The following is a 12826-nucleotide window of genomic DNA, read 5'->3' as shown; positions in this document are numbered from 1 at the left end:
CTTGAATCAAGTAACTTCAGGTCTTCACATCCTGACAGGCACAGTATTTAGTGCACTATTACCATGTGTCATCATTTTCTGGCTGGTATGTGTGATCAAGGAAATCTCATCTTCTCAGGAGACCTCAATGTTTTCATCCAAGAGAATGTAATTATGGTGAAACATGCAATAGTTTCCAATTATTTGCTCTGTGGATAATAGAAAGCACTTCCCAGCAACTGAGACAGAGGGTGTGTTGTTTTCATCAAGCATGTAACCTTTTCCATTAGCAACTTCTCTTTCATTGCCCAATAACTGCTCTGTGTTAGCATTTTGCAGAATGGAAACCTTGTATAATTAAGTTCAGTCATTTCTATTCGCGTGTAAAAAACCACAAGGCACACAAAGAATCTTTCTTGGAGCACAGCTGTACTAATTCCTGAATGATACTTACCCCAGATCCTGCTCACAACATCACTGTGCTTGGTTAACTGGATCAAGTTGCACTCTGTGATTAGCTTTTTTACCAGCACAAGAAAGCTGAATAGCAGCCTATCTGCAGCCTTCTCCTCTTCTTCTTCAGTTATCTAATAAAATCAGTAAGTCAAGAAAGATACTTATGAGAACCTGAGGACAGTCCTGATTAGTCCTGGCTAAATCAATTTCAGATCAACCGTTCAAAAAAAGCCAGAAGACTGACTTGTACCCAATTCCCTATGTAAACAGAAGAGAAGCACCTCCACTGAAGCATTTCCTCTGGAGACAATCTCTGCAGGAGATTGTATTAGAATCATTCTTCTTGCTTTTCATACAGACATGACTGTAACAAACTGCTGGGTTTCTAAATGCAAGCCATTACACACATAGTATGTGTGCAGATTTGATTCTCCTCATCAGAGCCTGGCTGAGTGCAGATTTGTCTGTATCAACTGGGAAGCCCTGAGTTGTTAGGACAACACTGTGTGTGCTGCCTGTGGGCCTCACCCTGCCTGCAACCACCAGTTGGCTTGATGTCAGTTGTCAGTACACGTCACAGCACAGGGTGTGATTACACCAAATTTCTCCTCACTGCAGGTGTTTTATTTTCATCTCTTGCCAATTTACAGATCCTAAGAGTCTCTTCTCTCTTGTGCAAGGGTAGCATGCTGAACATGAGTAACATTCATGGCCACTCCCCAGGCACAGTGACTGGGATCCTTTTGGGATTATCACATGCCAAGCAGAATCTGAGGCAGCCTTGTTATTCTGAGTTAATCAAGTGCACTAAAAAGATCTTCCATACAACACAACCATGGTCTTAAAGTACAGGAAGTACTTTGAAAGTTAAAGCTGTAGATAACACTGGACAAAGCAGAGTCCCATGCCATGCACTCCTGAAATCAATGCTTACATAAATCTCACATTTCCCACACTGCAAGGAACAATGTATCTGCTGGTTACACTGCACAGTTGCAGGCTCATGCCAGGTGGCTTTGCAAAGTTTATTTTCCCCTTGTGCTGTGACATATGACATCAAATTTGGGCTTACAGGCAAAAAAATAAGGTTCTAGGTCAGTGAGGTCCTCTTCAGAATAGATGTGTGTGTTTTGTGTCTTTCCTCAGTCTTGAACAGTTAAGTTCAACCATTAAATCTCTCCTACACTTTTTCCCTTTTTCCATTTTTTTTTAAAATTCTCTTCACTTGAGCTTCATGCATGGAGAAAAGTTACTTACATTTTCAAATCTACTTGGGTTGATTTCTTTTTCAATCAAAGTGAGGACTGCTGCAAGGCGCCGTTCAAACATTACTCCATCCACTTCAACGAACAAACCGCATGCCTGGGCAGCCAACCTCCTGTGTGAGCTCTGACACACAAAAAATAACAAAAAATTAACTCTTATAATCAAATCTTGCAGCTCCCAAGTGCAGGAGCAGGTAGTAAACCTTACTTTCTGCCTATAGCAACAGCACCTTAAGAGAAGCTGGTTTTCAGAGTATACTGAAAAAGGAGATGCTGCCAGCAAGGTATAAAAGCACCTGGCAGCACAAGTTATCCCTGGAAATGCACCCTAAAATTGAATGCCAGAACTGCTGAAATCCCAACTGCAGAAATCTGGGAGTTACTTTTCAACTCTTCATAATGCAACAGGCAGCTTACAGTTACAAATCAAAACTGAACATCCTAGGATGGAAACCATGAAGTGTTGAAGAATGCTAACTCTACTAGTGTAGAGGCACAGAACCTGGGTTCAGCTAGAGGACAGCTTGTCACCCAAGCACCCAGATCCAAACAGCAGATCTTGAAGACCAGGTTTGCTGCCTTCCAGTTGCCAGCAACAGAACGAAGCATGTCTGAGATAAAGTCAGCACAAAATGCTGGGATCAGGAAAGCTTTAAGGAATTGCTCAAAACTCTAACCTGAGCAAAGATTACACTGAGCCAAAAGTGGAACTGTTAGAGAGCTGCAAAATGCAGCTGGGAAGAGTCTGCAGGTTGACTTAAAGCATCAGCAGGTCCCTATATTTGTGCAGCTTTATGAAGCTGCACCATTTCTTGCTCTCTAAGTCAGGAACAACTAATCCACCAACCCACCAGCTCTGGTACTAGCAATCTCTCACTTGCCTTAATCTTACTCTCCAACAAAATTCAGACCTGGTCAGTGAAAAGATGAAAGAGTACCTTTTTGCTGTGAAACCACTCAGTGACCAGTGAAAACATCAGATCTTGTTTTTCATTGCTGATCTTGCGGAGAAGAGATTTACATGTCAAAGCCGCCATCTTTTTGCATTTGGCTGAGTCATCATTTATCATCATCATACAAAGAGAGAGAAAAAACAGCCCACAGTATTTGTGCAGGAGATCCTAGAAAGAAACAACCATTGTCAACCACAAACACACAAGCAGCTTCTGGGATTTAAAGATAAAAAGAGGAGTATTTGCTGCACTATATTCAGAAGCAGTGTTAGCCCTGAGAAGGCTTCATGTTAAGGCAGTTGAACTGCTAAAGTGGGATGACCCTATTGTTGGAGCACATAGGGAGTGTACAGCAGCCCCAGCCCTGCTCTGACTCTGACTTGTTACCATATCCCTGGGTCAGCAAAGTGAGTGTGAAACCTTAAAGGGCATTTTCATGCCCAACTCTCACTGAAACAGGCTGAAGTCCTCAGCATTGCAGCAATAGCCAAATATCCTTCTCTCAGAGACTGCAGCTCTCTGCCACCTTAAATAGTTCCCAGGAACCATTCTGAAATATTAAATCATCCGGCAGTGCTGAAGCACAGCTTACTGTGCAGAATTTCTCTTCCTTCCAAATTCTTGCTTGATTGCACTTCTCCCAGTGTCCTGAATGCACAGTTAAGCTCCAGCTGCAAAGATTCAAGGCAGCTTAGGATTTTGCCTATGTGATCCTGTATAGATGCAGTTATTTTTTAGCTTTCATGCTGATCCACCCCACTGAGAAGCCCTTCCTCTCCAGTCAGGCCAATCAAACAGAACACACCAGTTCTATCAACAATCTTTCATGAATATTGAAAAACCCTTACAGTGAGAAAACTCTCACTTTCTATTCCTAGTCTGTTTCCTAATCTGGTTGTGTTTCTTCCTGCCATAAATCACGACTGAGTTTATCCAAACTCCAGCTGACACAGCTTTATTTTACTTGCAAAGAGAGCACATTAGGCAAAGAAGTACTGCAGACTTTCCAGCATGTCATTCCTCTTTTGGAGCAAAGCCAGGTTCTTTGGAGATAAGTGAATGTTCTGCTCATGATAAGAGATAATAGGAACTAGCAAGTGCTTCCAAAATAAACTGCTTGGAAAGTGCTGTTACTTCAACCCACAGTAACTGCCTGATTCTTGGAACACCAGGGGTGCTCGTTACCTGCGGGAACGTGTCGAGGAGGTACGCAATCATCTCCAGTGCAGATTCCCTCCCAGTTTCATACTCATACCTGGGAAGAAATAAAGGATTAACTGTTAGGAATGAGTTAATCCTCCTATGAAGTTGCCAACAATTTAACAACAACCAATTCCAGAAACACGCACTGATAGGGATCCTTCTACAACAGCTACCAGACCTGGCCTGATACCATGGACAAGAGCTCTGTCTGTCAGAGAATGAGCACAGGGACACAAACAGCCCAGGAAGTGCTGACTCCAGCCCACCTGAGTCAGCACAGCCACACTGTGCTGGGGAACCTGGTAACTGCTGTCACCTTGAGCAAGGGAGGGGTGAAGCTCAGGAGGAGGTTGGAGGCACAACACTCCTGTGGAATCGGTACAGTTGTTTTAACCGTGCCTGCAATTGCATTTGAGACATTGCCATGGGACAGCAGTCCCCTAAAAATGCACCTTCCCTTATTCCTCCTGGATTTTCCATTTCACCTGTGTCCTAGGGCGACTTTATGATGATTCAACCAGTGGAGGTGGTAAACCACTAAGCAAACAATAGAACTTTTGCTAACAAACAGATAAAGAACTAAATAGCTGTGAAACAGGGATAAGAAAAAAGGATTTGCTTCATCAAACAGCCAGACTTGGGAAAAGGGAAGTGTTTTACAAGTAGGAAAATGAAGACTTCATCCATGCCTTCTGCTCTTTACAAAGAGCTTTTTGGCATACTAGAATCATATTTAAAAACCAAGTTCTGTTCTCACAGAACAGTGACTACAAGTCAGGAATATAAACTCACTCCAGCTGTGCGAGCATGAAATCCAAATTGGGTTTCAGTTTGTCACCAAGAGGGTAATCCAGAATGTATTTTAAGTAAATCTGGAAAGAAAAAACAATACAGAGAGGAGTTAAAATAAACACTCAGGTAAGCTTGTAAAAAGGTTATGAAGACAATTCAGTGATGGAGCAGCAAGCTTATGAGAATCATCCCTTTCATTGTGTTCCTATTATACAAAGGGTCAACAACTGCTGCCAAGCTCTGTGCCTGGAACAGGATCAGTTTTTAAAATACTACATTTGCACAGGTATCTGTGAAGAGATCCTGCATCCTTCAAAATCCATCCTGTAACTATGAAAGCTACATTTCCTGATCCTGCTGCACCTATATCCCAATGCTTGAGACAAAGTAACCAGTTCTGTCTTTCAGTGGGTTTTACTTTGGAAAGAATGAGGAAGTAGAGGAAAGCAATTATGGATTTGTGGCAAATTTGCTTATCCTGGGGGTTAAAAAAGACCAAAGCTTAGTTACACAGGCTTAAAAACCTCCAGAGGAAGGATCATGTCATTGTTGCTAAGCAGCTCTCCTGTAGTTGGCACTGGTGAGGTTGCACCTCAAGTACTGTGTTCATTTTTGGGCTTCTCACAGCAAAAAAGACATTGAGGTGCTGAGCAGTAATGAAGCTGGAGAAGGGTATGGAGAACAAGTCTTATGAAGAGCGGCTGAGGAAGCTGGGATTGTTTGGCCTGGAGAAGAGGAGGCTCAGGAAAGACCTCATCACTCCCTACACCTGCCTGAAAGCAGGCTGTAGCCAGGTGGGGGTCATCTCTTCTCCCATGTGACAAGTGACAGGACAAGAGGAAATGGCCTCATGTTTTGCCAGGGGAAGTATAGATTGGATATTAGGAAAAAATTCTGCACTGAAAGGGTGGTCAAGCACCAGAACTGGCTGCCCTGGGAAGTGGTGGATTATTTAAAACAGGCTGGAGGTATTTAAAAGAATTATAAATGTGCCACTCAGGGACATGGCTTAGTGGTGGATGGGGCAGTGCTGGGTTAACAGTTAGATTCTATGACCTTAAACCTAAACAATTTTACAGCTCTATGAAGGCATGCCACAGTCTCACTATAGGCAAGGAGTCTGTGATTCTGCTATGCACCAGTCTCAAGAAATGAAGTCAGATAACAAGGAGAATAAAGATCAGTAAAGAAGGGGAAATAGAGTTCAGGGTTCAGCAGGGCCAAGGCACATGTCTGTGAGAGACAGGATGGCCACATTAAGCCCTCTGGCCTGTTAGACAGCTGTAAATAAAGTGAGAAACTCTTCACTCCACCAACCTGTCTGCACTGGACTCGCACTGGCTCACTCTGACCCGTGATGGCCAGCTGGGCAACCTTCTGCAGCACATCATCAATTTCAGGGACAATCAGCTTCCTGGATAAAATAGCCTGAAAATGTGAAAGCACAGCTGGAGTCACATCATTCTGCTTATACAGTGTCTACAACCCAGACAGCACTGGTCTCAGGTGGTACCTTAACACTGATTTTTTCACACACAGAAAGCGCAACTCAAAGGAAAAAAAAAAAACACAAACCAAAAGATGGCCTACACCTTACACATCCATATCTGTTTCTTTTGGGCAACACAGAATATCTGATCTAATGATCAGAGATGTTGATTCTTTAGGAAAAACACACTCAGATCCAAATACATCCTCATATGCACTGTGTACAAAACAACCTCCCAAACACTTTTAAACAGGGACTACAAGTCAAACAGTAAAATTTTGTTGACTTTTCCTCTCTTACAACAGAGAGCTTCAACAGCATCTGCAGCCTGTTCCTGATGTGAGAATGAGAATGTACAGCCTTTCACCAGGAAGCAGAATCACTGCTGTTCCAGTGGCTCACAGAACATTCACAGCTGCTGCACAGAAATACCTTGAGAAGGCCAAAGGCAGTGGCTTGGCGTGATGAATCATAAATGTCTTCTTCAGCAAAGCCAAGCAACACTTGGAGCTGTTTGCTTGTTATCTGACTCTTTACATTCTTCACAAGTATTGTTACACACTACAAAATCAAATTGCACATTGTCAGTACACATGCAATGCCATAAAATAAAGGTGCACACCAAAGTTTGACTTGATTTATACAACTTCAGCCTGAAAAGACAAACTGCTGCTCTAGAACATAGTGGCCAACACTATTCTCATCACATTTTGCTTTCAGATGGCAATTGTGAGACAAAAGTAAACAAGTGCATTGTACCCTTCCCATGTCTCAATTCAGCTACCAGGATTTACTCAGGTGGAACAAGATACTACAATGAAGAAAGAGGGCAAGCATGTTTCTATAAGGACATTTCTTCAGATACAAGCTGTGCATTTTTAGGGAGCAACTATCTTTAGGTTTGTATTTGGGAAAAAATCAGCAAGGCCACATATTCCTCATTAGCTTATGATCTCCACACTACCTCTCCAGGGACAGCTGCAGGAGGGATCTGTAGCTAGAAGAGTCTCATTCTAGAAAGCTAATCCTAAAGCAGAAATGAGCAAAGCTGGGTCTGACTTACTTTGAAACAGCTCACAACCAGGTGGAAATTCTGGCCTTTGGCTATTCCTGTCTTGGCAAACTCTTTCAGCAAGAGGAAAAGCTGCTTGATCAGTGACTCCATATTTGTACTGACAGAAGGCAAAGGGAACTTCAAAATCCATACCAAGGACTGCAGAGCACCAGTTATCACCTGGAAGAAAGAGCCAAAGGACAGCACGTGGGTACAGAGACATTGAGAGAACACTTCTCACTGTTTGACAGACATGGTCAGGCTATCTACAACAGTGGTAAAAGACAGTTAGCTAACAAACTCAACCTCTTTCAAACTATTCATGGGCAACACAAGGTTTCTCAGTTCTGAAAGTAATTTCTGCGACTCCAATATTCTATAACTTGGATTGTATCAGGTAAAGATATGAAGCAGAGCTGCCTTCAAGACACGGAAAGCCCCACTCCAAGTATCTGACAGGGTATGAGGTATGCCTTCCACTCTTGGGCTCTAGGCTCACTCAAACCAAAAGCTGTCCCAAAAAGTGACTGCCTACAGTGCTAGGAATGAAGACTTTGGAGTTGGATCAGAAGAAACCACAGTTGTAAGAACACTGCTCCCAGCACCCACAGGATCTCATGAACATCCTCACAGACACTCTCTAAGTTCCTCTTATGAACATTCTCTAGGAGAACTTGCCCCCTGCAACACAGAGCAGAGCATTCAGTCCTCCATCAGCCACAAGCCTCCCTTGGGATTACATGTCCTCAAACAATTTAATCTGCACACCTATTAAAGCAGATTTGAAAACCCGGTGGCTTTCTCTCCTCTTGCAAGTCAACTGCAAGATGACATTTGTGGGCAGGACTCTTAATACAGCAGACAGAACACACAGACTTCAGCTCAGAACTGTACCTTGACATCCATAGATTTCAGGCAATCTATAAGCAGCTGAACAAAAGGGTCTAGCATTTCCAAAGCATGTTCCTCAGAAGAATTTACTTTGGATCTCTTCAGGCTCATATGCAGTAGCTGCAATAGAAAAATCAGGATATTCATCTCAAAGTCAGCCAGAATGCAAAAGAGTCAAAGTAAGGTCCCACAACTGTTTCAGGTTATAGTAGAATTTATGCCATATCCCACCCAAATATTTCAACAGGCTGGGCACTTAAAAAAAAAAAAAGTATCTAAAAGCACCACTGGAGTTACAATATACAAAGTGAAGTTAAGGCTAATGGCTGTGCTATTAATACAATATCCAGAATACTTTCCTTTGCATACCCTTAACAAAATTTTGAATGTAAAGTTTTTTATCTGAGGAGATCTTACCCGAAGTCCTGAATCAACCAGGATATATGTGTTAGTCCTGCTGCTGACACGAGCTTTCTGCCCTCCTCTTGTGGGAGTGGGCTGGAGCAGCAGGCAGCTCTCTGGTTGCAGCCGAGGGTCTGGAGGAGGGGCAGCTTTTTTCCTGAAAAGCAGTGTATGCATGGCAAAAGAAAATATTCAGATATGAACCCTCTCCACAACAATCCTGCTGTTGGGAGTAAAAGGAGCTGAACTGTGTTCAGCTGCCTCCCACATAGCAAGCAAAAGCAGGTCACAGATGGTCCACAATGAAATAAAATCAGTTTGAAAGCAGCATGACAGACAGGACTCAGACTTGAGAACAATGCCACTATTCCAGAGATAACAAACACACAATCATTTGTATAACATCCTCACTTTTTTCTTAGTGGACAGATCAACTTTGGAAGTTCCTTCAAGCAAATACACATCCTGCCACTACTCACTGCTCTTCTTTACTGATCATTACATCAGTAACTGGTGGCTTACAAACACTGCTCCAAGAAGTCTGCTAACAGCAGACTTCTAGAGAAAGCCAGTCAACGTAACACCAAATGCAGGACACCTAAACCTAGCTCTGAGCAGTGACTCCACCAGATGGAGAGAAAATCTGATGGTTCTCCTCATCTTCTGCCCCAGTAACAAAGCAATGAAGTGAAAGACCATGTTTTTCCTTGTTCCTGGCCCCATTGAAATGTTTGCAGCCTGCTTCTAAACACTGTTCATTGTTCCTCCATCCTAACATCCTAATGCATGTTATCAACTCATCAGACAGTGAAAAAGCCCTGCTGAAGGTCAAGAGACCTTGCAAGAGAAGACTCCCATGAGTTCCACAAATGCTAACTCTCATTACTAAGCTTTCTTTTTGCCCTGTAACTGCCCAAATGATTTAGTTACACTGAAAACAAAAGGGGAATGAAAGTAATTAAACTCTCATGCATTTGATCAGTTGGATTTGAGAACTGCCATTTCTGCAAGCAAACCAATACCAGACCATCCGAACAACACTCAGGAACTCACTTGGCCTTCTCAGTGAGCAGAGGCAAATTTTCACTGATGAGACCATGACTGAGGAGCAGGAGGGATTCTGCATTCATGTCTGAGTTGAAGATGAGCCCTGCCATGATGTGACGCAGTGCCTCATGCACCTTCCGGACTATCTTCAAGCTTGTGGTGCTCTCCAGAGTCTGCAAAGGTAAAACCATGAGAATTTAAAAGGACAGCCTGATGGCAATTATCTGAATCAGAAATCATGGGGGAAACTAGATCAATTTTTCTCTCATCATGTTGTCACAGTCTCCAGCTCTTTAGGTGAATAGCATCCCATTGCCTCAGTTCTGAACCAATATCCCTCCCCGTTGCTCCTGTCAGCCTCCAGCCAGTTCAGCTACAGCCACCAGGACACAAGAGCTAATGAGCAAATCAGAGTTCCATTCCTGTGTGAGTTTGCACTCTGCTAAAAAATCTGCATCTTTGAAAAGGCAATCATTGCACATGGATAGACCCTGGATACATTTTGTTGACATTTCCTCCAAGCACAAGAGCTCAAACCACAGAGCAGCCTTGCAGGACTTCTAAGCTCCAGAGGAAAGAAGAGCGGGCAGAGGGAGAGTGCATGGAGAACTCAAAGTGGGATGTATCCACTTGAGCAGCAGTTAAAAGCTTCCCAGAATGCCACTCCCTGCCCTGGATATCAACAGTAAAGTCTCCCTGCTTTCCCAAAGGAAATTGGGAAGCCAAAGCAAGATTCCATAGGTGATTTCAAAGTAGCCACCCAGAGGCTCTAGAATCACCTTACAGAATTGAGAGTGGTCACAGTTTGTGAGACTGGCTGACTTTTCTTACCTCCTTCAGTGGCAGAATAAGTTTTGTCACCTGGCCCCTTCCTATGAACTTCCCAAGAATTTCATAGGAATCGTAGCTCTTGTTTTTGCGTGCTTCCATGATCTTGGAGACAATACCCTTCACTTCTTTCTCTTCAGCTACATTCCCAAACAACTCTTGGTTGAAAATCTTTGGAAAACAGGCAAGAGAAATGAATGATTGAAGAAAGGCAGGTTTCTCCAGTAGCAACAGAACAACACTATTTTTCCCCACTCACAGAAAAAACAATTCTCCACGTTTCCTACAAATCACATCTATCTTTCCTTTGTCAACACAGAACATCCTTGATTAAGTACACCAGATGAGACTGTTCTCACACCCCTCTGTGGTGTTGTGACACAAGGACTGGGACGGCAGCCAGATCAACGCATCCCACTATACCCCATCTGTGTGGCCAGCTGAGTTCCTGGGCTCTGTGGACTGCACTGAGTAGATGTCTGCTGACTTGCTCAGCCATTTAGAGTACAGGAAAACACAGGTAGGTGTCAATCTTGAATCCATCCCCTCTCAAGATGCAGGGCTCAGGATACAGCCCCAGAGATACTTGCCTTCTCTTGATTCCCATCTACAACGGAGCCTACTGGTGCCTCCTTCCTTGGCAGTACACACACAACAGCCTGGTTTGCCACCAAGTCAGAGACAATCCAGACAAAACCTTCCCCTCCTAGAATATGTCCCAAGCACTTAATGATGCTTTTCCTTTCAGTCTTGAATAGCTTTTACCTCAATCAGGATATCCAAGCAGGGGTCCAAATCACCAGCACTGAGCCTGGTAGTAAGGCCCTTCAGTAACAGGTTCACAGTGAAAGTCAGCACATGGAGCTACAGAAAAAGAGAACAGATCATTCCAAACCTCTGCATTGACCTCCCCTCATACTGCATGGGGACACTCCCATACCAGAGACATCACAAGTCATACACTGCACTTGAGCTTTCATTATAGGAAAAAAAAGGAAACACTGGGAGGAGGAGAATCCATGTAGTAGCAAGAGAAAAAGGATCCCTATCCCACGTCATACCGGCAAGAGGGCTGGAATCTCCTCTCTCCCCAGGGCTCTTACTGATATACTTAGGCTGCTCTAATTGGTTCTTTCACTGTTACAGCAGCCAGAAGCTCACGCTACTCCACTGTGGTAATTCACATGAAAAATGATTCTTAACCCAAGCCATGGAAAGAGGAAAGATGAATTAATAGTCAGAGCCTTGGTTCTGGATCTAGGAAGCAATCCTTCAACTAGCATCACCACACACTGTCTGTGCAGTCTCCATGGCAACTCCCCCCAGATACTGCTTAGCCCTCATGACCTTATGGAAAGATTTCCTCTAATCTTACTGGAACCAGAAATTCATCCTTCCCCTACATATCTAAAATCTCCACTAGGAAAATGGCTTAGACTCTCAGTTCTTTGAGGGTACAGATCCTTATTTGACATTTGGCAAGGCAAAACAAAGACTGATGTAGGCATTAGCAACAATATTTACTTGTATTATACCAAGCTATTCTACCAGTGCAAAACAATTCCAATAGCAACTTCCCTTTGGATTCTCCTCCCAATACATTAGAAAAAAAAATCCTATAGAGAGCAGAAGAGGAAGAATTTCGGCATTACCTGGTAGCCATGGATGAGTGCAGACCGCATCTCCTTCAGGATATACAGAAGGTAGTGCACTCCCAACACTTCCATGATTTTAATGAGGGTGTTGCGGGCAATGTCCCGTATTTCCTGAAATCTGTTTCTCAGGAATGTGCAGACTTTCAGTAGGATGCTGGAAACAAAGATAGACAGCTTTGTCCATCTCCAAGCAGAGCAGAACTAATGACCCTGCCAAGGAGGCTGCTTTTCAGGACTGTTTCACAACCACAGCTGTACTCACAGCCAGCCTCACAGAGAGGTTTTATAGGCATACACACACATACTGCCCTTCAGGACATTCTACTGATTATCCTTTCTTTCTGTACATTATTCTTTTCCCAGCACAACCAGCCCTGCCTCTGCCCCTTGATTCACAGCTCTGCCCTTGGGTCAGGATTTACAGCAGTTAAATGCTGAGGTGCAGTGGTGCATGTCACTAGGAACAGGAATTTCCAAAAGAAGTATTTAAGGTCTGTTAGGATGTCCCTCTTTAGCCAGGTATGTAACCACAGCTTGAGAAAGGTGCCTACACTTCTTCCCTGCACAATGAACAGCCCCACTGGGGTTTACCTTGGTAGGTTGGCTTCCATCACTTCCTGGGGAAGACACTGCATCATTCTGACCATTGCAAAAGCTAATGGAACACGAACTACCTCATCATCATTCACAACATTGGATTTCACAAGCTTGTGCTCCTCGTCTCTTTTAACCTTTTTAAGAGAGCAAGACATAATGCACTTTTAATATACAGAAACAAACTCTGCTTTTTCTCAACAAACCCTATAAGAGGC

General features: G+C 43.4%; 1 protein-coding gene across 1 annotated transcript in view; it reads right to left on the bottom strand.

Moving 5' to 3' along the window:
- UTP20 (UTP20 small subunit processome component) overlaps positions 1-12826 on the bottom strand; it is a 63133-nt gene that overhangs the window by 4531 nt on the left and 45776 nt on the right. The window contains exons 42-56 of the mRNA XM_054271354.1: positions 12606-12745; positions 12012-12168; positions 11125-11223; positions 10363-10530; positions 9538-9704; positions 8500-8641; positions 8086-8202; positions 7201-7371; positions 6570-6698; positions 5966-6076; positions 4649-4728; positions 3839-3908; positions 2639-2821; positions 1693-1824; positions 434-566 (exon numbers count right to left, since the gene is read on the bottom strand). Of these exons, the coding sequence (XP_054127329.1) occupies positions 434-566; positions 1693-1824; positions 2639-2821; positions 3839-3908; positions 4649-4728; positions 5966-6076; positions 6570-6698; positions 7201-7371; positions 8086-8202; positions 8500-8641; positions 9538-9704; positions 10363-10530; positions 11125-11223; positions 12012-12168; positions 12606-12745 (1999 nt within the window). The remainder of the gene's footprint in view (positions 1-433; positions 567-1692; positions 1825-2638; positions 2822-3838; positions 3909-4648; positions 4729-5965; positions 6077-6569; positions 6699-7200; positions 7372-8085; positions 8203-8499; positions 8642-9537; positions 9705-10362; positions 10531-11124; positions 11224-12011; positions 12169-12605; positions 12746-12826) is intronic.

The sequence above is a fragment of the Melozone crissalis genome, unplaced genomic scaffold (genome assembly GCF_028551555.1).
Source record: "Melozone crissalis strain CALT ecotype California unplaced genomic scaffold, PUWL_Pcris_2 ptg000004l_1, whole genome shotgun sequence".
In the NCBI taxonomy this organism is placed as follows: domain Eukaryota; kingdom Metazoa; phylum Chordata; class Aves; order Passeriformes; family Passerellidae; genus Melozone; species Melozone crissalis.
Note: the sequence above shows the minus strand (reverse complement) of the source record. Positions and strands in the feature narration are given on the sequence as shown.